The sequence below is a fragment of the Bidens hawaiensis genome, unplaced genomic scaffold, assembly GCF_021521415.1.
Source record: "Bidens hawaiensis isolate Kalapana, Puna unplaced genomic scaffold, B.hawaiensis_p1.1 tig00027171_1, whole genome shotgun sequence".
Taxonomy (NCBI): domain Eukaryota; kingdom Viridiplantae; phylum Streptophyta; class Magnoliopsida; order Asterales; family Asteraceae; genus Bidens; species Bidens hawaiensis.
This window is the reverse complement of record NW_027494391.1, coordinates 290,445-312,717: the sequence shown is the minus strand read 5'-3', so window position 1 is coordinate 312,717 and position 22,273 is coordinate 290,445. Positions and strand designations below refer to the sequence as shown.

Below are 22,273 nucleotides of genomic sequence, written 5' to 3'. Positions count from 1 at the left end.
ATGAAATGACAATGGAACTGAATTCAAGAATGAAGTGCTAGATACTTTTTGTATCTCCAAAGTTATTATCAGACAATTCAGCATTCGTAGGCAGCCTCAACAAGTGAAGTAGTAGAAAGGAAGAACATGACACTCATTGAAGCTGCTAGATCCATGCTTGTTGATTCATGATTACCTTTATACTTTTGGGCTGAAGCAGTCAACACAGTTGGCTATGTTCAGAATAGGATTTTAATAAGTCAAAGACATGAGAAAACAACCTATGAAATTCTTTACAAGATCAAACCACTAATCTCATTTTTCTAAGCTTTTGGTTGCCCATTCTTTATTTTAAATTTAAAATATTCAATTTCAAAATTTGCAGCCAAAGTGGATTGTGGTTACTTTCTAGGCTATTCCTCCACTTTTAAAGTCTATAGAGTTTTCAACTCTTGAACAAAGGCAATAGAAGAAACACTAAATGTTAAACTTAATGAAATGTCTGATTTAAAAATTCCTTCTGATCCTGCTTATTTATTCAATCTTTATATCTTAAAGTATGAGCCTTAAACTAATGAAACTGTTGATGCAGGTATTCAATCTGAAAGGCTATATTTCTTTGAACAATCAGATATAGAGAACATCAGTACTTTCATTCAAACTACTAATCATGAGCAATTTGCTGATCAAGGAATTCAAGGGTGTGTAACTACCGATGCTCAAAAAACCGATACCCAAAATGAACTTCCCCATCACACTTTTGAAAGTTCATTAGTTGTTTCTCAGAGCAGTTGTTTACCCCCCAAGGCCTCTACCTATGACAAATGTTTCCTCATCAGGATTTTAACCGTCGAATTCTCCTAACACCATAAGAGCCATTGTTCCTTATGTGTTTCATCTTGCCCATCATCAAGAAAAAATAATTGGTGACATACAACTTGGTGTTCTCACCATAAGTAAAAAAGTAAATGTCTGCTTCTTTGTTGGTTTTCTATCTCAACTTGAACCAACTAAGTATCAAATTTTTTTTACTTTTAAGAGAAAACAGTTGGGTAGAAGCTATGCAAGAGGAACTCATACAGTTCACAAAGATGCATGTTTTGGTGTTATGCCCAAGACCAGAAGGAGTAACACCTATTAGCACAAAATGGGTATTCGAGGAACAAGACTGGTGAGGGAGGGGTTGTGATAAAAAAACAAAGCAAGGTACTCAGGTTACCTACAAGAATAAGGTATTTACTATGAAGAAACCTTTGCACCTGTTACAAGACTTGAAGCCGTTAGGCTGTTTCTTGTATATGCAACCACTCACAACATCAAGGTATTTTAAAAGGATGTCAAAGGAGCTTTCCTTTATGATGACATTCAAGAAGAGGTATACGTTACTCAACCACCAGGGTTTGAAGATGCATTAAATCCATATTATGTCTACAAGTTGAAGAAAGCACTTTATGTACTCAAACAAGCTCCAAGGGCCAAATATGATAGATTATCCTCAAGTTTGATTTCAAATCACTTTAAAAGATGACAAATCGATAAAACTTTGTTTCTCAAAAGAGAGGGAAAAACCTTACTTCTTGTTCAAATTTATGTATACGACATCATATTTGGATCCATAAATCTAAAATTGTGTGATGATTTTACAAAACTCATGAAATCTAAATTTGAAATAAGCAATATGGGTGAGTTACAATACTTTTTTGGCTTGCAAGTCAAACAAACTAAAACAAGATTTTTCTACATCAATCAAAATATGTCAAAATGCACCTTGAAAAGTTTAAAATGGCTGACTGCAAAAGCAAGTTCCACACTCATGAGTAAAATTGATCCATTATCACCTGATTAAACTTGTGAGTATGTTGATTAAACCTTACATAGATGTATGATTGGATCTTTGATGTATCTAGTAGCATCTAGGCTTGATGTAATGCATGCAACATGTGTGTGTGTGTGCAAGATATCAAGCTTCAGCAAAGGAATCTCACTTATGCGCTGTTAAAAGGATATTTAAATACCTCAAAGGTGCACCTACCTTAGGTATCTGGTATCCATCTAGCACAAATACCCAGTTGTTGGTTTTGCAGTTATGATTATGCAGGTTGTCAAACGACAAGAGTATCAATATCCAGAGGATGTCTGTTCTTTGGAGATGCATTGGTGTCTTGGTAGAGCAAGAAGCAAACTACTGTTTCAAACTCAAATGTTGAAGTTGAGTACATTGCTGCTGCAAGTTACGCAACTCAACTACTTTGGTTACAAAACCAATTACTGGATCATGGGATAACAACTTTGAAAATACCATAGAAATTGGATAGTGAAGCTGCTTTGAACACCATCAAAAATCCAGTTTAACATTCAAATACCAAACATATTGAGATCATGCATCACTTCATAAGAGATTGCTATGAAAAAGGTTTGATTTCAATTGAACATGTTTCATCTCAAAATCAGTTAGCTAATTTGTTTACAAAAGCACTAGTTTTGGAAAATTTTCAAATCCTGATTTTCATATTAGGAATGTTAAATCTTAATGAGAGAAAAGAAAAAAAGAAAATGTTTATTTTCATTTGTTTTATATTTTATCTTTCATTTCTTTTCTTCCCATTTCTTTTCAAATTGGAAAGAAAATATTTTCTTCCAACTTGCTCCTTTATTTTTCCTTGTTCGCCTTCCATCTTTTTCTTTTCATTCATTTAGTTAGACTCAGGAACATAACTTTCTCTTATTTTCTTTCTTTTCCCAACTTCTAGAACACAATAATATTTTTTATTTCCTCCCATTTCATTCTTTTCCATCCTTAACACTCTGTTCCGAGTTTAACCAATAAAATAAAAATAAAGGAAAGAGAATTAATAAGAGAAAAGAAAGCGACAAGAAGGAAAACATATAAGTTACTATTGTGTTCCTGAGTTGAAGGAAAAGAAGGAAAACTTACAATTTTACAAATATACCCTTGTTTCAATTATACTATCAGCTTTACGGTAGCCTTTGTATTCTTGAACTACCTTCCACTATCTTTGAAGATCTTGATTGTGAAGAAACCTTGTATCCGAAAATGTACAAACTTTCACAGCAAGATTCTAATTCCTACTTAGCTTAGATACGTAAGTATCAAGCCATAACACACAAATAAATAATAATAATAATAATAATAATAATAATAATAATAATAATAATAATAATAATAATAATAATAAAAGCAATGCTCCATTAAGACGAGCCAAAAATGGTACTTGGAATTCCAATCGTATTCAAATAAACCATAAATAGATAACTTCTGGTACATATAAAGTGAAAAAGAAAAATAAAAGTTTATGCATTGATTGGTAATCACAATCTCATTGAAGCAAATAGTCAATGAGTAACATCAATAATGGATTTACAGGTGGCCGTTTACTTGCGTCGGAGTAGGGTCGACAATTTGGTTACACTTACAAAAAACAAGGAAGACCTAAGATAACTAGGATGAGGGTAACTTTGTAATTTGAGTTTGATTAAACTTGTTTACTTTTCTTTCTCTTCAATTATTTCCAATTTGGAAAAAAAGAGATAATGGTTAGTTTTCCTTTCAATTTAATTCCTTTATGCTTCCTTCATTGAAAAAACTCAAAAATACCCTTTTTTTCATAATTAGTCTCACTTTCTTTCCTTTCTTTCACTAAATTGAACTCGGAACACAATGCTAATCTATACTATGAAAGAAATATGAATGACCGAACTGATCCGAACAGTTGGACCCGACTTGAACTGCCGAACCGACCCCATGATAGTCCTCTGACCCCAAAAGATTCTGACCATGTGAAAAAAAATTGGGGTCAACTATGTATTGTATAACACCACTCATATGTCAAGAAAAAGCACGATGTATATCATATTATCAAGTTTTAATACAAGTTAAACACCATATTATCAAGTTTTAATACAAGTTCTTGTTGATTCAATTCTTTCTTCTACTCATCTAAGAATCAATTGTGTGCGATCAACAAATCTGTCCAACAATACAATATTGTCTAGTGCTTTTGGGAGGACCAATGTTGGTAGGGGAGGCCAAGGATGTTTTGAAGGGAAGGGTATCAATGTTATGGTACTGATAGTTTAGGGGTTCAATTGGTAATTTTTGTATTGTCAAGGGTCTACTATGTAACAGTTAGTTCTTTTAGTGTTATTCAACGTCTAATGATAGGATTACGAATATCATATCTTGACGAAATTCTTCTCTGTTTTTGTTTTCTTTCTCTTATTCGTGAACTCCAATTCCAACTGTAACAGGTACAAATTAACAAGGTAGAGTTGGAACCGTTTTGGTAATTAGATTTACATATTTTATAATTTAAATGTGATAAAATATTAAAAAAAAAACAGAACGAAGTTCGTTTTTATTTTATGAATTACAACAGAACATAAGGTGCAATACATTACCATAAAACATAGACAGCACAATACATTTTATTTGTTTCACTCCCATTTTCGGGTTTTATTGTGTTGTTTTAGGCCTTGCATCAATTGCCTCCATTTTTCTTTCCCTTGGTGCTAACCTTGGCTGCTTCGAGCCTGGAACTCACTGCCTCCCATGATACAAGCTTATCGAGAAAAGTTGAAATATAATCGGGCCGGAGGTTCTGTAACAGACAGTAAATTTTAATGTCATTATAGTGTGGCATTAATCAAGCGTTCGACAGGCTAAAGGTTCATTTTGTTATTTGTGTTTTGTTAATATATAAGAAATAGATCCCTCATATATATATTTCTACATGGAAATAGGAAGTTCTTGCCTTAAAATCCAGGTAGTATGCATGCTGCAACCAAAAATTAGATTTAAACTGAAGTTAGTGAATATGTCATGGGCATATATAGTTTGTATATTGTGGAAAATGCAAGTGAAAGAAATGTTACCTCCCAAACATCTATGGTGAGGAGTGGCTGCAAATTCAGAAATAAAAAAGAAAAAAGAAACCACTTGTTAGATACTTTTAGATTATATGCTACACAGTAGTTTAGATTACTCATTACAGTCTAGTAAGTAGGCCAATAGCCCTTAGAGTTCATGCTAGAGGTGGCTCCAATATACAAAAGAGAAAAGCCTTTCCATCTCTCATTACACAGGCTAACACAAGAATTATAGATTCATCTAAAACCAATATAACCAAAAGAATATAATATTATTGCCAACTCACATAGTAACCCAACACAAGAGGATTAATAGCATTTGGACTCTTCAGCACAACAAGCTTCTTGTTCTCAGTGTCATCTACACAATAAAGATTTTCATTTTCAAAAAAATTGGTCAATGTTATTTCCAATTTATGGTTATAAATCCGGTGAAAGAAACAAACAAACACTTACATACGAGCCAAGCCCAACCCGAACCGAACTGAGTAGCGGCAGCTTGCGAGAACTCGTGAACGAAGCCTTCAAACGAACCGAAATCTCGGGTTATTAATTCAAAAAGTTCCCCGTTCGCTTTTCCACCACCGCCAGGTTTCATAGATTCCCAGAAGAACTCATGGTTCCAAGCCTGTGCAGCGTTGTTGAAGGCGGCAAGAGTATCGCCTTTATTATACGAAGCTAATATTATGTTTTCTAATGACAGTTTATGTAATTCAGTTCCCTCAATTTGCTTGTTTAGGTTGTTGACATAACCTCTATGGTGTTTTCCCCAATGATATTCTAAAGTCTCTTTGCTCATATGTGGTTCTAGAGCATCCTACCATATGTACAACATGAAAAAGAATATGGTCAAAATGATTATTTTGGTTATATAAAGATTAAACTATTTAACTAATACCAATGCATAAGGAGGTGGCTTCAAAACGATGCCGGCTGATGTTGTCCCAGAATCAGATTTTCCGGTACTCATTCTCTGCACAACAAACTTAGGTTCTTCAAAAAAGTAAACAAAGATAACAACCTTAACGAGCCTTATGTATAATTTGTGTAACAAAAAAGTTGACTAGACAACTGACCTTCCTCTATGAGTGTAATTCTGCAATGAATTCAAGAGAGAAACACCAATATAAGATGAGAGTGATGATCGAGTTGGGTCGTTGGAGTTAACGTTGATAGTACACCTAGTACATGGATCATGTCTCATTTGTACTACACCACCATGCAGTACAGCCATATATAAATTACCTTAAAATTACTATAATAGACACGTTGGTTATAATATTTTCAAAAATAGTTCTAAAAATTTAGCCTATCATTTAATAGTCACTCCACGAGATATCTCTATTAATGAAATACTAGTGTATAGACCCGCGTGACACGCGAGTGGAATAACATGTCACTGTAAAAAAACAATTTAAATATAGATTTAGGTTAACATACTACTTGTTCATATTTGTTACCAAAGTATTATAAAATTACATTGCTTTCAGATTCAAACTTCAAAATTACAATAAGTTAATTGAAACAAAATCACCAAAAGACATTAACAAAAACACTAATTTCTTTGATATTAAAATATCATCAAAGTCTTTAAAAGTTATACCAACATAAACTCTCATTTCCTAATAACCTGAAAAGTTATAAAAACAACACAATATTCAATTAAATTAAACTTAAAATAACAACATGTTTAATAATTACTAACATCTAAGCATTCCAAAGTTGTTATGTACAACCTACAAATCTAAAGTTCATAAATATAGTTATTAGTTGGTCTAAAAAGATGTTGACAATATACTTTTTCTATTAAATATATGAACAATATCTAAAGCATTAATATATTACCTTCTCCTTCGTTATCGGACAACAAACTTTCCGGATAACCATCATAATCACTTTCATAGTTTGCACATTCGGCTAACCATTTAACCTTCAAACCAACCTCTCTTTCCAACTCAAGATGTGCAATTTCTTTTCTATGATTAAATAACTTCAACATATCTAGCTCTCTCAAAAGGAACAAATCATCACATGACAATAGTTGTTTAGGATTCAAATTTTTATATTGGCCATTCTCAAACTTTATAACAACTTTGTTTTGATTTGGATAAAAAAACCAATCTCTAACATGTTCAAACGGTAAAACATCTTGGTGAAGATCCTCAAGGTAATGATGTAAAAGATTAATGAGATTGATTTCCTCTATACATGGAGAAAGTTTCCGAACACCAATCTCATGAATCTGATGTTTAAGGAGGTTATTAAACATCATCACAGATTCAATATTATCTTTGTGTATCATGAGGAAATCGCTAAACAGGAATTCATACTTACGTAAAACCGTAGAAAACTTCCAATTGACAATGGTAGACATTTTTTTCCTATTAATTTTGTTTTGAAAAGCTTTAGAATGTAAAAGAAAAAGAAGAAGATGATGATGAATTAAATTGATAATTATAAAATATAAAAATGAAGTGACGATTTAGTTTTCCAAAGATCTAAATGATTATATCTATCTAATGAGTATATCATGCATAGTTACCCTATATTTGTACTATTTTATTAGATATTATATTTACTATTTTCAATACTTTAACTTAAAATTGAAATACTCATATAAACAATGGTATGTTATTAAACATTTGGATCCGTTTTTTTTTTGTATATATTAACATTAAATATTTATTTGTAACTTAATAAAAATTTTTAAGATATGATAACAAACAAAATTACAAAACGTTTTAAAACTACATAAAAAAAAGTATAGAATAAAAAAAGTTAGATGATAACCATAAGTGTAGAAGAAAACAATTTCATATACATGAAAAATTTACTATTTATCATTCTACGTTTCCAAAAATCTCCTTGTACACAACATTTGTTGTTTTATTTGTAAGCTTTGATTCTTTGTCGAGTATCACTAACTTAATACCATCTCGACTCTTCACTCTTATCAAAGCCACATAAAGCTGACCATGGGAAAATACTGGATATTTAAGATACAATCTAACTCTTGACAAAGATTGACCTTGACTCTTGTTGATTGTCATGGCAAAACAAACTGAGATAGGAAACTGTCTTCTTTTTAATCTGAAAGGAAGTTTCTTATCAGTTGGTGTAAGACTTACTCGACTAATTGGAGTCCGATATCCTATATTTGTACCAGAGACAACTTTAGCTTCAATTACACGCCTAACGAGACTAACGACTTTGTAACATCCCGTTTTCTCGTTTCAGCTAATAAAATAAATTATGATTTATTATTGTGAGTCAGGTTTGTGTTGGATTAAATAAATATGAGTTATGGACTTGGGTTAAAAGGAAAAGAATAAAAGACCATGGGCTTAAGCCCATGACCCATCATATATAAACAATAATTAACCCTTAATCCATTCATTTACACATATTCCATACACCACCAAAAACACACATTTAAGATCTCTATCTAGTTTTCTCCTTTCTCTAGCCGAACCAAGAAGGAAGAATCGATCCCGACCCGAGGTAATGATAATATGATGTTGTATGGATCCAACCTATTAGACTTAGTCGCGAAACAACGAGCCGACACCGTTATTCCGTTAAAGTCATGAGATCCGGGTGGAGTAGGGTATAAACCGAACCAAAGATGAGCTTAGGGGTCACCCTAGCTCAGATCATCGAACGGGACGAAAAACAGTGAAAAACGGTGGAAAACGAGTGAGATCTCGTTTTTCCGGCGAAATCGCGGTTTTCCGGCGATGACGACGCCTGAAAAGCGGCGCTGGAATGGTAGATGTGTCAGAGAATGTTTCTCTGACCTAACCCTAATTCGTTAGCGGGGGTAATTCATTAAGGAAAAGAATGAAGAATTAGCCCCATTCATTAAGGTCCAGTTCGTTATAAGGATCAGTTCGTTATAAGGACGAGTTCGATAAGGTCCAATTCGCTATAAGGACCAGTTCGTTATAAGGTCCAATTCGTGATAAGGACCAGTTCTTATGAGGACTAATTCGTTACAAAGGCAGATTCGTTATAATCGTAATTCGTTATGAACTCCCATTCGCTAAGGACTGAATAACGAATTAGAACTGTGAAAGAATGACAGAAATGTCCCTGGACTTAGAATAAAATGGATAAATTACACAGAACCCTCGAACTTTTTAAGTTAGCAAATAATATAATAATCAAGAATTCTAATGGAAAATGTGTTAAGACAGTTAATGAAAATAAAATTTTTCCAAGCTGACCTAGCAGTTTAACCCCAGCCAGTGCCCCTTGGACCCCGCTAGGTGCTGCCGCCCCTAGAACCCCGCTTCCAGGGGCGCCGCCCCCGGACCCCCATTCATTGTGGGTTATATGAAGATAGAAATACGATATGAGTAGTAATAGTTAATTGATACATGTAATTATTATACAGTTAGCCGTGCACAACTCAAGAAAGGAATAACTATTAACGGTGAACGTAACCGCATTCAGGTGAGTTTCTAGCCCCATTTCCTTGTTATGTTATCGGGGATGTGTGCATACTCTATGTGATAGTTAATACACTTACCTTAAATGGTAAGTGTATGCCATGTATGACTTATATGTTAATTATGTATATCTTGAATGTGACCGAAAGCTTGTCAGTACGTGAACGATCTTCGGATATTGCACGTATTAACAAGGGAGGTATGCCATGTATGACTTATATGTTAATTATGTATATCTTGAATGTGAACGAAAGCTTGTCAGTACGTGAACGATCTTCGGATATTGCACGTATTAACAAGGGAGGTATGTATGTAATGGATGAATGTGTATGATAGCTATATGTACAATATATGAATGTGTATGTTATGAGTATGTAAAGACAGAATGTACGAAGATGAAAAAGTAAGGGATCAGACCCTAATAATATCTGAGATAGAGAAGAAAGGGATCAGACCCTAATAATATCTGAGATAGAGAAGTGTAAAGGGATCAGACCCTACTAATATCTGAGATAGACAAGAAAGGGATCAGACCCTAATAATATATGAGATAGACAAAGGAAAGAGGGATCAGACCCTAATAATATCTGTGATAGAAAAGGAAGGGATCAGACCCTAATAATATCTGAGATAGAATGGACAGTAAATATAAAGTATGAAAGTAATAAAGTATGTACGTATGTATGAAAGTATGAAATGAAAGTAGATAAGTAAAGTAATTGTTATGTATCTTCGGATGCATGATTGAAGGTAAGTGTATCTATTGTATGATGTATGATTAACTAGAACTCACTCAGCGTAGCTGACTTTTAGTATGCACGCAGGTGAGTAGGATGAGACAACTGGCTTGAGCGGGGACACATGGCAGAAGAATAAGAATCTGGCATCTGAAGACGCAAGTTGTTTATGTTTAATCTTTTAATATTGAAAGACAAAGAATGTTTTAAGACATGTTTATGATTTGATATGTAATGTTTTATGAAAGTTTTATATTCCGCGTAAAGTTTTAATTAACTCTGATATTTAGAACTGCATTTATGAGTAAATCCAACGTCCAAAGTAGGGTACCGTTAATGGGGTCTTACAAGTTGGTATCGGAGCAATGTTCGAGAGATTTAAGCATCGTAATTGCTTAGACTCGAACAGTGAAAGGGATTTAAGTAAGAATAGAAAGAAGATGCCAGTTCAAGAATGTCATGTGTCACTCATGCAAGCTCAGTAAAGATAAAGGGTACGGTTGAATAATGAATGTTAATGTTAGCTTAACTGCTAAAGAAAGTTATGTGAAAGTTAGGGATAGGATTTCATGATTGTCTGATTGATTAACTGTTTAAGAGTAGAATTTGCACAAATAGACTCATAAGAGGAAGTGTATAGGACACGGAAAGTAACGTGATCAGCTAATCACAGCTGACCACTGTTATTACCTGTTAGCCTTACTATCCTTGTACTAAATAGTTTCTTGAGTGATGACGTTTGTGTTTTCCCTTCCAGAATACGATGGCTGGATCTAGGGCAGTTGTTGGAGCAGGAGGCCGCACTGGACGCCGTGGAAGGCCTCGTCGTGTCCGGTAACCTTCGGTAGAAACAGCTTCCAACACCGGAGATGAAGGAAGCGCAGCTGGGCGAGACCTAAACAACAATGAAGGGTTTCAACTTGACCCTGCAATTCAAGCAGCTATTGTTCAAGTTGTAGCCACTGCTGTGAAGAACTTGAATCCTGAAGGGTCTGCTGGAGGCCGTGAAAGGTTCGCTGAAAGGGCGGAAGGAGATGGCAAGAAAGATGATGAGAGGGAGAGGGAGGCCTCGAGTGTGGTTAAATCTGTGAAAGTTGATGATCGGAGGAGAGGCCGAGGTGGGTGCAACTACAAGTCATTTAAAGGTTGCGACCCACCGAAGCTGACTGGTTTGGGAGACGCAATCGCTACTCTCCAATGGATAACCACTATGGACAAGGTTATCCGCATTAGCGAGTGCCGTCCCGACCAAGCTGTGGGTTATGCTACCCAATCTTTCGGAGAGGAAGCAATGTACTAGTGGGAATCGGTTGAGCATAGGAAGAGTCCAGAGGAGATCAAGGCAATGAAGTGGAAGGATCTGAAAAGAGTTGGTAATGAAGAGATTATGTGCTGACGTAGAAGTTGAGAGGGCGGAGATGAAGTTCCTGAACTTGAAAGCTGGAACGATGTAGAATCGTGAGTACACCACAGAGTTCAACCGAATGTCTAGGTTGGTACCCAATATGGTAACACTGAGGCTAAGAGAATCAAGTTTTATATGAGGGGATTGCCACAGAAGGTTCACACGTTGGTCAGGGCAAATAAACCTGCTACCTTTGACTCTGTTGTCGAACTCGTAGAGATGGTTTATGAAGATCCGGTTGTGGATGATGTTGTGGTAGAAGAAGAGAAGAAAGATAAGAAGTAGGTCAATCATGCTAAGAGGCCCGGTACTCAATTGTGGAAACCTAAGAACAAGCAGCTGAGAGTTTAGGAGAAGAGGTCGTGTAAGACCTATGGAAAGATCCACGGGGGTGAGTGCAAGTGGGGCAAGGGATCTGATGTTTGTCATAAGTGTGGTAAGGTTCACGGAGGAGAGTGCAGGCTTGGGTCGAATGCCTGTTATAAGTGTGGAAAATTGGGGCATTATGCTCCCGATTGTATGCAAAACCCGAATGCTACAAGTGCGGTAGATCGGGCCATTTTGCCAAGGAATGCACCGATGGTGGAGCTGGCGGAAGTGGAAAGGATGTTGCCGATCAGACTAGGCCGAGGACCAGATCTTACATGTTAACCCAAGAACAAGCCAAGCAGATTCCAGATGTTGTCACAGGTCGTTTCTAGTAAACGGTATATCCGCTTCAGTATCGTTTGATTCAGGTGCGAATAAAATTTCGTAGCCACACCATTTAGTAAATTAGCTAAAATGAAATGATGCCGAGTGTCTGAAACTTTTGTAGTAGAAACCGCTAGTGACACATTGGTTAAAATAATGAGAATGGTTAAGGACTGTAAGATAGAGTTAGAGGGACATGAGTTCCCTGTTACTTTGTATGTTATGACCTTAGGAGGGTTCGATGTGGTTTTGGGAATGGATTGGCTGTCTGAGTATGAAGCTCAGATAGTGTGCAAGAGTAGGATAATAAGGTTAAAGTCCTTGGACGGTAGTGCGGTGACGTTTTATGGTGAAAAGAAAATATTGGGCTTAATGTCATTTCGATGATAAAAGCCGAGGGTTTGTTAAGGCGAGGGTGTGGTGCCTACCTGGCGTATGTTGTCAACGCTACGGCAGAGACAAAAGAAATGAAAGATGTTCCTATAGTGTGCGATTACCCAGAAGTATTTCCTGAGGATCTTCCGGGGTTGCCGCCGGAGCGAGAGATAGAATTCCAGGTAGATTTAGTATTAGGAGCCCGACCCGTCGCGAAAGCGCCTTACCGTCTAGCACCGTCCGAGAAGAAAGAATTGATGTCCCAACTGCAAGAACTCCACGACAAGGGTTTCATAAGACCAAGTGTTTCCTTGTGGGGTGCACCAGTGTTGTTCGTGAAGAAGAAGGATGGAAGTATGAGAATGTGCATAGATTATCGCGAATGGAACAAGCTTACGGTAGAGAATAGATATCCTTTTCCAAGGATTGATGATCTGTTTTACCAATTACAAGGTTCAAGTTGGTTCTCACGGATAGACCTCAGATCAGGTTATCACTAACTAAAGGTGAAGGAGGCAGACATCCCTAAAACAGCGTTTCAAACGCGATATAGACACTACGAGTTTCTTGTGATGTCCTTCGGTCTAATAAATGCTCCTGCAGCATTTATGGACATGATGAATAGGGTGTGTCGGCCGATGTTGGACAAGTCAGTTATCGTTTTCATCGACGATATATTGATTTATTCAAAAAGCGAGTCTGATCATGCCGAGCATCTGAGAGAAGTATTGGAGACTTTGAAGAAAGAGAAGTTGTACGCTAAGTTTTCAAAATGTGTGTTCTTGTTACGAGAAGTGCAATTTTAGGTCACGTGATAAATCCCGAAGGGATTACCGTGTACCCAGCTAACATTGAGGCGATAACGAATTGGAAAACTTCACTGAATCCGACTGATATACAAAGCTTCCTAGGATAAGATGGCTACTATAGGAGATTCATCGAAGGTTTCTCCAAGATAGCCGCACCGTTGACCGGTATGACCCGAAAGTCGATACTATTCAGTTGGGGTAAGTTTTAAGAAGAGGCTTCTTAGGAGTTAAAGAAAAGACTCACGCAAGCTCCAATCCTTGCCTTATCCGACGGTGATGAGGATTTGGTTGTTTGTACTGATGCTTCGCATTGTGGGTTAGGTTGCGTGCTGATGCAACGAGGAAACGGGATAGCCTATGCGTCTAGACAGTTGAAAGTCCATGAGAGTACTTATCTGACTCATGATTTGGAGCTAGCAGCAGTAGTGCATGCTCTCAAGATATGGAGGCATTATCTGTATGATACTAAGTTTACTATTTATACGGATCATAAAGTTTAAAGTATTTCTTCGAGCATAAAGAATTGAATGTGAGGCAAAGAAGGTGGTTAGAATTGATAAAGGATTACGACTGCGATATTAAGTACTACCCTGGTAAGGCTAACGTGGTCGCTGATGCGCTAAGCCGTAAGAATGAGGAAGTCATTGCAACAGTTAAGTCATACCAGTTGATTATGAATTCAAGTCTTTTTGAAGAAATCATCAAAGTACAGTCAGAGGTGCTGGTAGAAGAAGGTCTAATAAAGAAAGAAAGGATTTTCGGTCAGCAAGATGAGTTGATGGAAAACACTCATGGCGTTAAGACTAGGTTTCACCGTAAGTGGATTCCACGCCATGGAGATCTCAGAGGTGGAATCTTATATGAAGCTCATAAGTCAAGATATTCGATTCATCCAAGAGCTACTAAGATGTACCAAGATTTGAAAAGAGATTATTGGTGGCCGAGTATGAAGAATGATGTAGTAGATTATGTCAGTAAGTGCTTAACTTGCTTGCAAGTCAAAGCAGAGCACCAGAAACCTTATGGGAAAATGCAACCGCTTGAGATACCTGAATGGAAATGGGAACACATCACCATGGATTTCATAACTAAGCTACCTCGTACAGCTAAGCATCATGACGCCATTTGGGTAATTGTGGACCGTTTGACCAAGAGTGCTCACTTTTTGCCTATACGAGAGGCTATCTCGTCGGAAACGTTAGCAAGCTTGTTCATAAAAGAGGTTGTGTCAAAGCATGGAGTACCATTATCGATCGTGTCTGATAGAGATACTCAGTCTACTTCGAGGTTTTGGAAGAAGTTCCATGAGGCTATGGGAATGAGATTGAACATCAGTACAGCGTATCATCCTCAAACAGATGGACAGTCTGAAAGGACGATCCAAACCCTTGAGGATATGCTACGTGTTTGTGTTTTAGACTTTAGAGGAAGTTGGGATGATCATCTGCATCTGGCAGAGTTATCCTATGACAACAGCTACCATTCAAGCATTGGTATGTCACCGTTTGAGATGCTTTAGAGTAGACGATGTAGAACCCCGGTATGTTGGGGAGAAATTGGTCCGAAAGAGATGGGAAGTCCAGAAGTTGTGCAAGAAACTTCTTCAAAGTTCGATCAAATTAAGGCAAGAATGAAAGCTGCTCAAGACAGACAGAAGTCGTATGCTGATAAGCGGCGACGACCGCTTGAGTTTAACATTGGTGACATTGTGATGCTCAAGGTCTCGCCTTGGAAAGGAATCATCCGTTTCAGAAAGAGGGGAAAATTGAGTCCGAGGTACATTGGACCGTTTAAGATTCTAGATCGTGTGGGTGAAGTGGCTTATATGCTAGATTCGCCCGAAGAATTAGAAGGAATTCATTCAACCTTCCATGTTTCTCATCTGAGGAAATGTCTGGCGGATGACACGTCTCATGTGTCATTAATGGACATTGAGGTTGATGAACAGTTGTATTACATCGAGCAACCGATCGAGATAGTTGACGCAAGGAGAAGCAACTTCATCACAAGGTTATACCTTTAGTGAAGGTGATATGGAAGCATCGCAAGGGTTCAGATGCTACTTGGGAAGCTGAGGATGAGATGCGCCAGTTTTACCCAAATTTGTTTATGTAACAGTTAGGTTTTCGTCCCTGAAACCTCTTTAATGAGGGAAAACTTGTAACATCCCGTTTTCTTGTTTCAGCTAATAAAATAAATTATGAATTATTATTATTAGTCGGGTTTGTGTTGGATTAAATAAATATGAGTTATGGACTTGGGTTAAAAGGAAAAGAAGAAAAGACCATAGGCTTAAGCCCATGACCCATCATATATAAACAATAATTAACCCTTAATCCATTCATTTACACATATTCCATACACCACCCAAAACACACACTTAAGATCTCTCTCTAGTTTTCTCCTTTCTCTAGCCGAACCAAGAAGGAAGAATCGATCCCGACCCGAGGTAATGATAATATGATGTTGTATGGATCCAACCTATTAGACTTAGTTGCGAAACAACGAACCGACACCGTTATACCGTTAAAGTCATGAGATCCGGGTGGAGTCGGGTGTAAACCGAACCAAAGATGAACTTAGGGGTCACCCTAGCTTAGAACTGGATCGAACGGGATGAAAAACGGTGAAAACGGTGGAAAACAAGTGAGATCTCGTTTTTCTGGCGAAATCGCGGTTTTCCGACGATGACGGCGCCGGAAAGGCGGGGTCGGAATAGTAGATGTGTCAGAGAATATATCTCTTACCTAACCCTAATTCGTTAACGGAGGTTTAACGAACTAGCCTTGATTCGTTAGCTAATTCGTTAAGGAAAAGAATGACGAATTAGCCCAATTCGTTAAGGTCCAGTTCGCTATAAGGACCAGTTCGTTAAGGTCCAACTCCCTATAAGGACCAGTTCGTTATAAGGTCCAATTCATGATAACGACCAGTTCTTATGAGGACTAATTCGTTACAAAGGCAGATTCATTATAATCGTAATTCGTTATGAACTCCCATTCGCTAAGGACTGAATAACGAATTAGAACATCGAAAGAATGACCGAAAGGTCCCTGGACTTAGAATAAAATGTATAAATTACACAGAAACCCTCGAACTTTTTAAGTTAGCAAATAATATAATAATCAAGAATGCTAATGGAAAATGTGTTAAGACAATTAATGAAAATAAAATTTTTCCAAGCTGACCTAGCAGTTTAACCCCAGCCAGGGGCTCTGCCCTTTGGACCCCGCTAGGGGCTGCCGCCCCTAGAACCCCACTGCCAGGGGCACTGGCCCCTGACCCCCGTTCGTTGTGGGTTATATGAAGATAGAAATACGATATGAGTAGTAATAGTTAATTGATACATGTAATTATTATACAGTTAGCCGTGCACAACTCAAGAAAGGAATAACTATTAACGGTGAACGTAACCGCATTCAGGTGAGTTTCTAGCCCCATTTCCTTGTTATGTTATCGGGGATGTGTGCATACTCTATGTGATAGTTAATACACTTACTTTAAATGGTAAGTGTATGCCATGTATGACTTATATGTTAATTATGTATATCTTGAATGTGACCGAAAGCTTGTCAGTACGTGAACGATCTTCGGATATTGCACGTATTAACAAGGGTGGTATGCCATGTATGACTTATATGTTAATTATGTATATCTTGAATGTGAACGAAAGCTTGTCAGTACGTGAACGATCTTCGGATATTGCACGTATTAACAAGGGAGGTATGTATGTAATGGATGAATGTGTATGATAGCTATATGTACAATATATGAATGTGTATCTTATGAGTATGTAAAGACAGAATGTATGAAGATGAAGAAGTAAGGGATCAGACCCTAATAATATCTGAGATAGAGAAGAAAGGGATCAGACCCTAATAATATCTGAGATAGAGAAGTGTAAAGGGATCAGACCCTAATAATATATGAGATAGACAAAGGAAAGAGGGATCAGACCCTAATAATATATGTGATCGAAAAGGAAGGGATCAGACCCTAATAATATCTGAGATAGAATGGACAGAAAATATAAAGTATGAAAGTAATAAAGTATGTACGTATGTATGAAAGTATGAAATGAAAGTAGATTAGTAAAGTAATTTGTATGTATCTTCGGATGCATGATTGAAGGTAAGTGTATGTATTGTATGATGTATGATTAACTAGAACTCACTCAGCGTAGCTGACTTTTAGTATGCACGCAGGTGAGTAAGATGAGACAGCTGGCTTGAGCAGGGATACATGGCAGAAGAATAAGATTCTGGCATCTGAAGACGCAAGTTGTTTTATGTTTAATGTTTTAATATTGAAAGACAAAGAATGTTTTAAGACATGTTTATGATTTGATATGTAATGTTTTATGAAAGTTTTATATTTCGCGTAAAGTTTTAATTAACTCTGATATTTTGAACTGCGTTTATGAGTAAATCCAACGTCCAAAGTATGGTACCGGTAACGGGGCCTTACAGACTTGAAGGCGCGTTCCATTGCACAAACCCTTTTTATGATTAATATTCCTTAATAGCATGACGGGAACACCAACTTTGAGGACCAATCTATGATTAGGCATTCCTGATATCTTTAAACCATTTAACAAATCAGGAGAGTACAACTGTGGATCAAAATCCTCTGAAAAGTCTTCACATTCAGCTAACCTATCGGAACTTTGATACTCGACTTCTTCACCAGGAAATATAGATAACATACGTTCATTAATTTCTTGAACAACCTCATTCAAAGGTGCCAACAGTGCACGATCCTGAAAGTAAGTAAGTTCGTTGAATCTATCTAATATATTAGGATATACAAAGCTTACTAAATCACCCATCGAAACAACTGAGTTCAATATCAAAATATCGTCTGGAATATCAATAACTGACTGTCCGTCATTTGGACCACCAACGTTTCCTTGACCTATGTCTAATAGCCAATCAGCAAACTCTCTGATGTTTTCAACATCTAAAGATCGACATCCAGCTGTAAGCCTCATGTTCTTAGTTAGTTTAAGAACTTTACATTTTGACCAGATATAAGAAGAATTTATGCAAGCATTGACACATTCACTTCTTGTACCGTTGGTTACAACGGGCAAAATTTGACGAAAATCACCACAAAAAACAACAACCTTACCTCCAAAACTGCTTCGGAAGTATTACCAGAATCACCATTCATAACATCGTTTAAAGTCCTATCCAACGTTTCGAAAGCATGCTTATGAATCATGGGTGCTTCATCCCAAATTATTAAGCTTGTCTTTTTCAATAATTCATATACGTCGGTATTTCTTCTAACCTAATTTATGAAAGAATAAAAATACATAATCAAAGTAAGATATTTAAAAGTAAATTGATATTGGAATAACAAATAAAGCCATATATACTAAAAAATGATTAATATAAAATTAACATAAAGTGGATTGTAATATTACCGGACAAGTGGAATCTTCGGTCAAATTAATAGGTATTAAAAATCTCGAATGTGCGGTTCTTCCACCCTCCAAAAGCAAAAAAGTTATACCGCTTTAAGCAACATTCAACACAACTTCTCCCTTTGACCTTATCGATGCAGATAAGGTTTTCCATAAATAAGTTTTCCCAGTACCGCCGTAACCACGCCGTAACCATAAACAAAATAAACTCCACCTTTTTTTATCAATCAAAGCACTCATTATTTCGTTATAAACCCTCGTTGTTCATCTGTTAACGAATCAAACAGATTATTAAATTTGTTATTCATGGTCTCGGTATCATATGAGAGCTCTTCCATCATTAATGGATTAGTTTCTCTTGAAATTGTCTCAATATCTGGAAATGGCATCTATTGATATCTTCTAAGACTGGAGTTGTTTGAAATTAGTAAATTTTCAATTTCTAGGAGTGCTAGGTTTTTTAACTGTTCCTCATTAAGAATCAAACCTGAAAAATAAAATAAAAAACTAATTAAATTAATATTTATGAAATATTAATGGATATTAGATATTTGCCATAATTGAAATAATTAAAAAAAATGAGTAAATCGAACCGGGGTTATTTTGATCTTTTTGTTGTTTGTATAGTATACCGTCAACTAACAGTTGCCAAGTGCTTTCCCAAACAAAATGAGGTCTAGATAAACTATAAATAATCAACATTGTAGCAAATAAATTTCTTAAATAATATCCGGTAGAGGTATGACTTGCTTCTTCAATGACTTCTATGTATTCCTTGTCATCATCTAAAAGACCTCTTTTGTAACATGCATCTCGAAAAGTTTCACACACAACTCCATCAACTGTTCGAATGTCTTCAAAACATTCTGGGCCTTTAACCTTATTTAATAATATTCTTAGATAGTAAGCCTCGTCGAATGCGGGTGGAACAACATGAACTCTACCTATTGCAAAACCCCTTCGGCGAGGTTCCCATTTACTTAACTGTTTTTTCCAAACATACTTTGTTGGAAACTCTGCGAATGTGAGAGTTTTTGCAAGGTCATGGTTCTTATTAAACTCAAACCAACCGGTAAACATCGAAGAAGCATTAATTGTCTTGTTTAAAATATCTTCAATATCTCGTTAGCACCATATATTACCAATTGCTCACCGGGTGAATGAAAAGCAAGTCTCATAACAGACGGAATCCTATAATGCACATCAAATGAAAATATCCTCCATGTTGCCTCGCGTGCAGAGGCATATCTACAATCATAAAACGCTTTGATTTCATCTCAATTAGGATCTGGGTTATCACCATTGATATTTTGTACAAGAGAAATTGTTGCTCGGTCTGGACCCTTATTAATGTATTTGAACAAATACTTTATCGATCCATCTTGATTACACCACTCAACGTTAATATGTGCTTGAAATTGTTTTAATAGAGTCTTGTTGTATGGAACAACAGTTCTGTTATCCATCATTATATCTGACTTAACAGCATATTGCCCGTTATCTCTTCTTTTGTATACCTTAAAACCTTGCGAATCAACAGCTGTCTCATCATTAAACATTTTAGGGAAACTTTTGGAGCATTTTTTGTTTACCATGCAGGTGCACTTCGGATTAGTATCACCACATGGACCGTGAATCATATGATCAGATACAAGCTTGTATAGGTCTGGATCACTGTCTTTGTTTGGAATCTTAGCAGAAATAAATTTACCTACATCTTGTGTATTATGAATCTTGCTACCTGGATGCATAAATATGCAAATATGAGCATGCGGTAGCCCTCTTTTTTGAAACTCTATCATGTAAACAACTGCAACATACATAATAAAAGTAAATATTAATCAACTTTTAATAGTTAAACAAATAATTTGTTTGTTTAAAATGATTTTTAAGTCTATACAACGTAAAATATTCAAGTAGCTCATGTTTATAATTTTATACTCATCAAATTGAATAAAATTACCTGCTTGAACCTTTCCAAACAAAGACTTGTCCTTCACCAATTTAATCATTGCATCAAGTTTGACCTTAAAAAGCCGACATAAAATATCAGGTCTATCCTTCGACTTTAACGTTGTATCCTTAAGAAATCTTTTAACTTCTGGCCAATTGGGATTACATGTTATGGTTATGAAAAAATCAGGATAACCGAACCATCTACAGAGACACATAGCGTCTAGATAATTTTGCATCATATATCTTGCTCCGTCAGTAAATGAGGATGGTAGAATAACACGTTGACTAGCGGTTGAAACATCAGTATTTCCAACAGATTGCATACCTCGTAAACTTTGGTAAGTATCACATCGAAGTTCATGTTGTTTACCGCGTATAAAATGTAATCTTTGAGCCTCAATCATCGTATATTTGTCAACAAAAATTTTCTGAAACAAACGCCTACCATTTAACATGGTTGAAAACGTATTTGGCCTATCTTGAATATGATAAGCACAAAACTCACGCATTGTAACCTTCTTACTTGCTGCGGTTGATGAAGAGGAAACATTCTTATGAAGTATATTAACCTGATAACCATCCTCACCAAAAGGATGAAACAACGGGTATTGAAGAGGTGTATACGATGGATGAAGCTCACTGATAGGCTTTAAGGAACCAGATTGATTGGTAACAATTATATCTCGGTTATCGACAGCGTCACCAATATCACCGACGATGAAAGCGGCAAATTCAGAACTGGATGGTAATTTATATTGTCTCGCATCATGCTATCTTGTTCCAATAATACGCAACTTCAAATCGAGTTGTGGGTTTTCTTCAAAACAATCTCTTACCATCCGATAAGCTTGGACCAAATGATTATTTGAATCTAACATCGTCTTCAAATAGTTAATAATATGCATCTCTAGCTCATCGTCCATTGAATTATTATCACTGCCAAAAAAAAAACTTTTCCTAAGATTATAAATAATAAAACTTATACTAAAAATTAATAGCATAACAAAATTTGGACGAATATCGTTAAAAGTATTTACCCAAAAACACCCTGACGGTTTGAAACCTCGTTTTCCGTGTCGTAAATGTAAAGTTGAGAAAACTGTGGTTTACGAACCTGTAATGGTAAAAGACTTCCCAAGCAATGATAGTTTTCACCGCTAAGTCGAAACGTATATGGCGCATTGCCTTTTTTTATCGAATGGTCAATCTTTCCTCCCATTGACGTAAACGAAAACATCGAATTGAACGTCTAATGTTTTTCAAGAAATACTTACTCATGGCGCTCTCACCACGAAATAATTCAAGATAAGTATCATCTGGTTGTCTAACATCGGGAAATTCGACTTTGCCGTTATAACAACAAAGGAAAAAAGCTCCTTCTTCATTACTACTACTTGGTCTGTTAACTTCGACTTTCCACAACAAAGCATTGCAACTTGGACACATAACGGATTGATTTCCATGATCAAGATATTCTAGTAAAATTTAAATATCATCATTTGGAGTTAGTTAGTATACATAAATACATAATAAATGATTTCAAGTAAATTATT

At 36.2% G+C, this 22,273-nt stretch overlaps 2 protein-coding genes across 2 annotated transcripts; both read right to left on the bottom strand.

The window, feature by feature from the left end:
* Window positions 1–4,332: 4,332 nt before the first annotated feature.
* LOC143574926 (superoxide dismutase [Fe], chloroplastic-like) lies at window positions 4,333–5,954 on the bottom strand. The gene is made up of 5 exons (XM_077059424.1): window positions 5,765–5,954; window positions 5,323–5,683; window positions 5,154–5,227; window positions 4,873–4,899; window positions 4,333–4,775 (listed from the first exon to the last, which is right to left on the bottom strand). The coding sequence occupies exons 1-5, from the start codon at window positions 5,834–5,836 to the stop codon at window positions 4,713–4,715; spliced, it is 597 nt and encodes a 198-aa protein (XP_076915539.1). The 5' UTR covers window positions 5,837–5,954; the 3' UTR covers window positions 4,333–4,712.
* A 534-nt stretch (window positions 5,955–6,488) lies between these two features.
* On the bottom strand, window positions 6,489–21,939 carry LOC143574924 (uncharacterized). Its single transcript, XM_077059423.1, has 9 exons — window positions 21,758–21,939; window positions 21,557–21,656; window positions 20,728–21,490; window positions 20,133–20,574; window positions 19,907–20,012; window positions 18,467–18,628; window positions 17,808–18,329; window positions 6,712–7,108; window positions 6,489–6,496 (listed from the first exon to the last, which is right to left on the bottom strand). Exons 1-9 carry the CDS (start codon window positions 21,937–21,939, stop codon window positions 6,489–6,491), a joined length of 2,682 nt encoding a protein of 893 aa, XP_076915538.1.
* Window positions 21,940–22,273: the final 334 nt, after the last annotated feature.

Coding starts and splice junctions, on each gene's coding strand:
- LOC143574926 (XM_077059424.1), bottom strand. CDS start 5,836: ATGAGTACCGGAAAATCTGATTCTGGGACAACATCAGCCGGCATCGTT. Junction 5,228..5,322: donor GGGTTGGGCTTGGCTCGTAT/GTAAGTGTTTGT, acceptor TTTATTGTGTAG/ATGACACTGAGAACAAGAAG. Junction 4,900..5,153: donor CTCTTGTGTTGGGTTACTAT/GTGAGTTGGCAA, acceptor CTGAATTTGCAG/CCACTCCTCACCATAGATGT.
- LOC143574924 (XM_077059423.1), bottom strand. CDS start 21,939: ATGGGAGGAAAGATTGACCATTCGATAAAAAAAGGCAATGCGCCATAT. Junction 20,575..20,727: donor GTTTGGAAAGGTTCAAGCAG/GTAATTTTATTC, acceptor TGTATGTTGCAG/TTGTTTACATGATAGAGTTT. Junction 18,330..18,466: donor CTTCCGAAGCAGTTTTGGAG/GTAAGGTTGTTG, acceptor AAACTAACTAAG/AACATGAGGCTTACAGCTGG.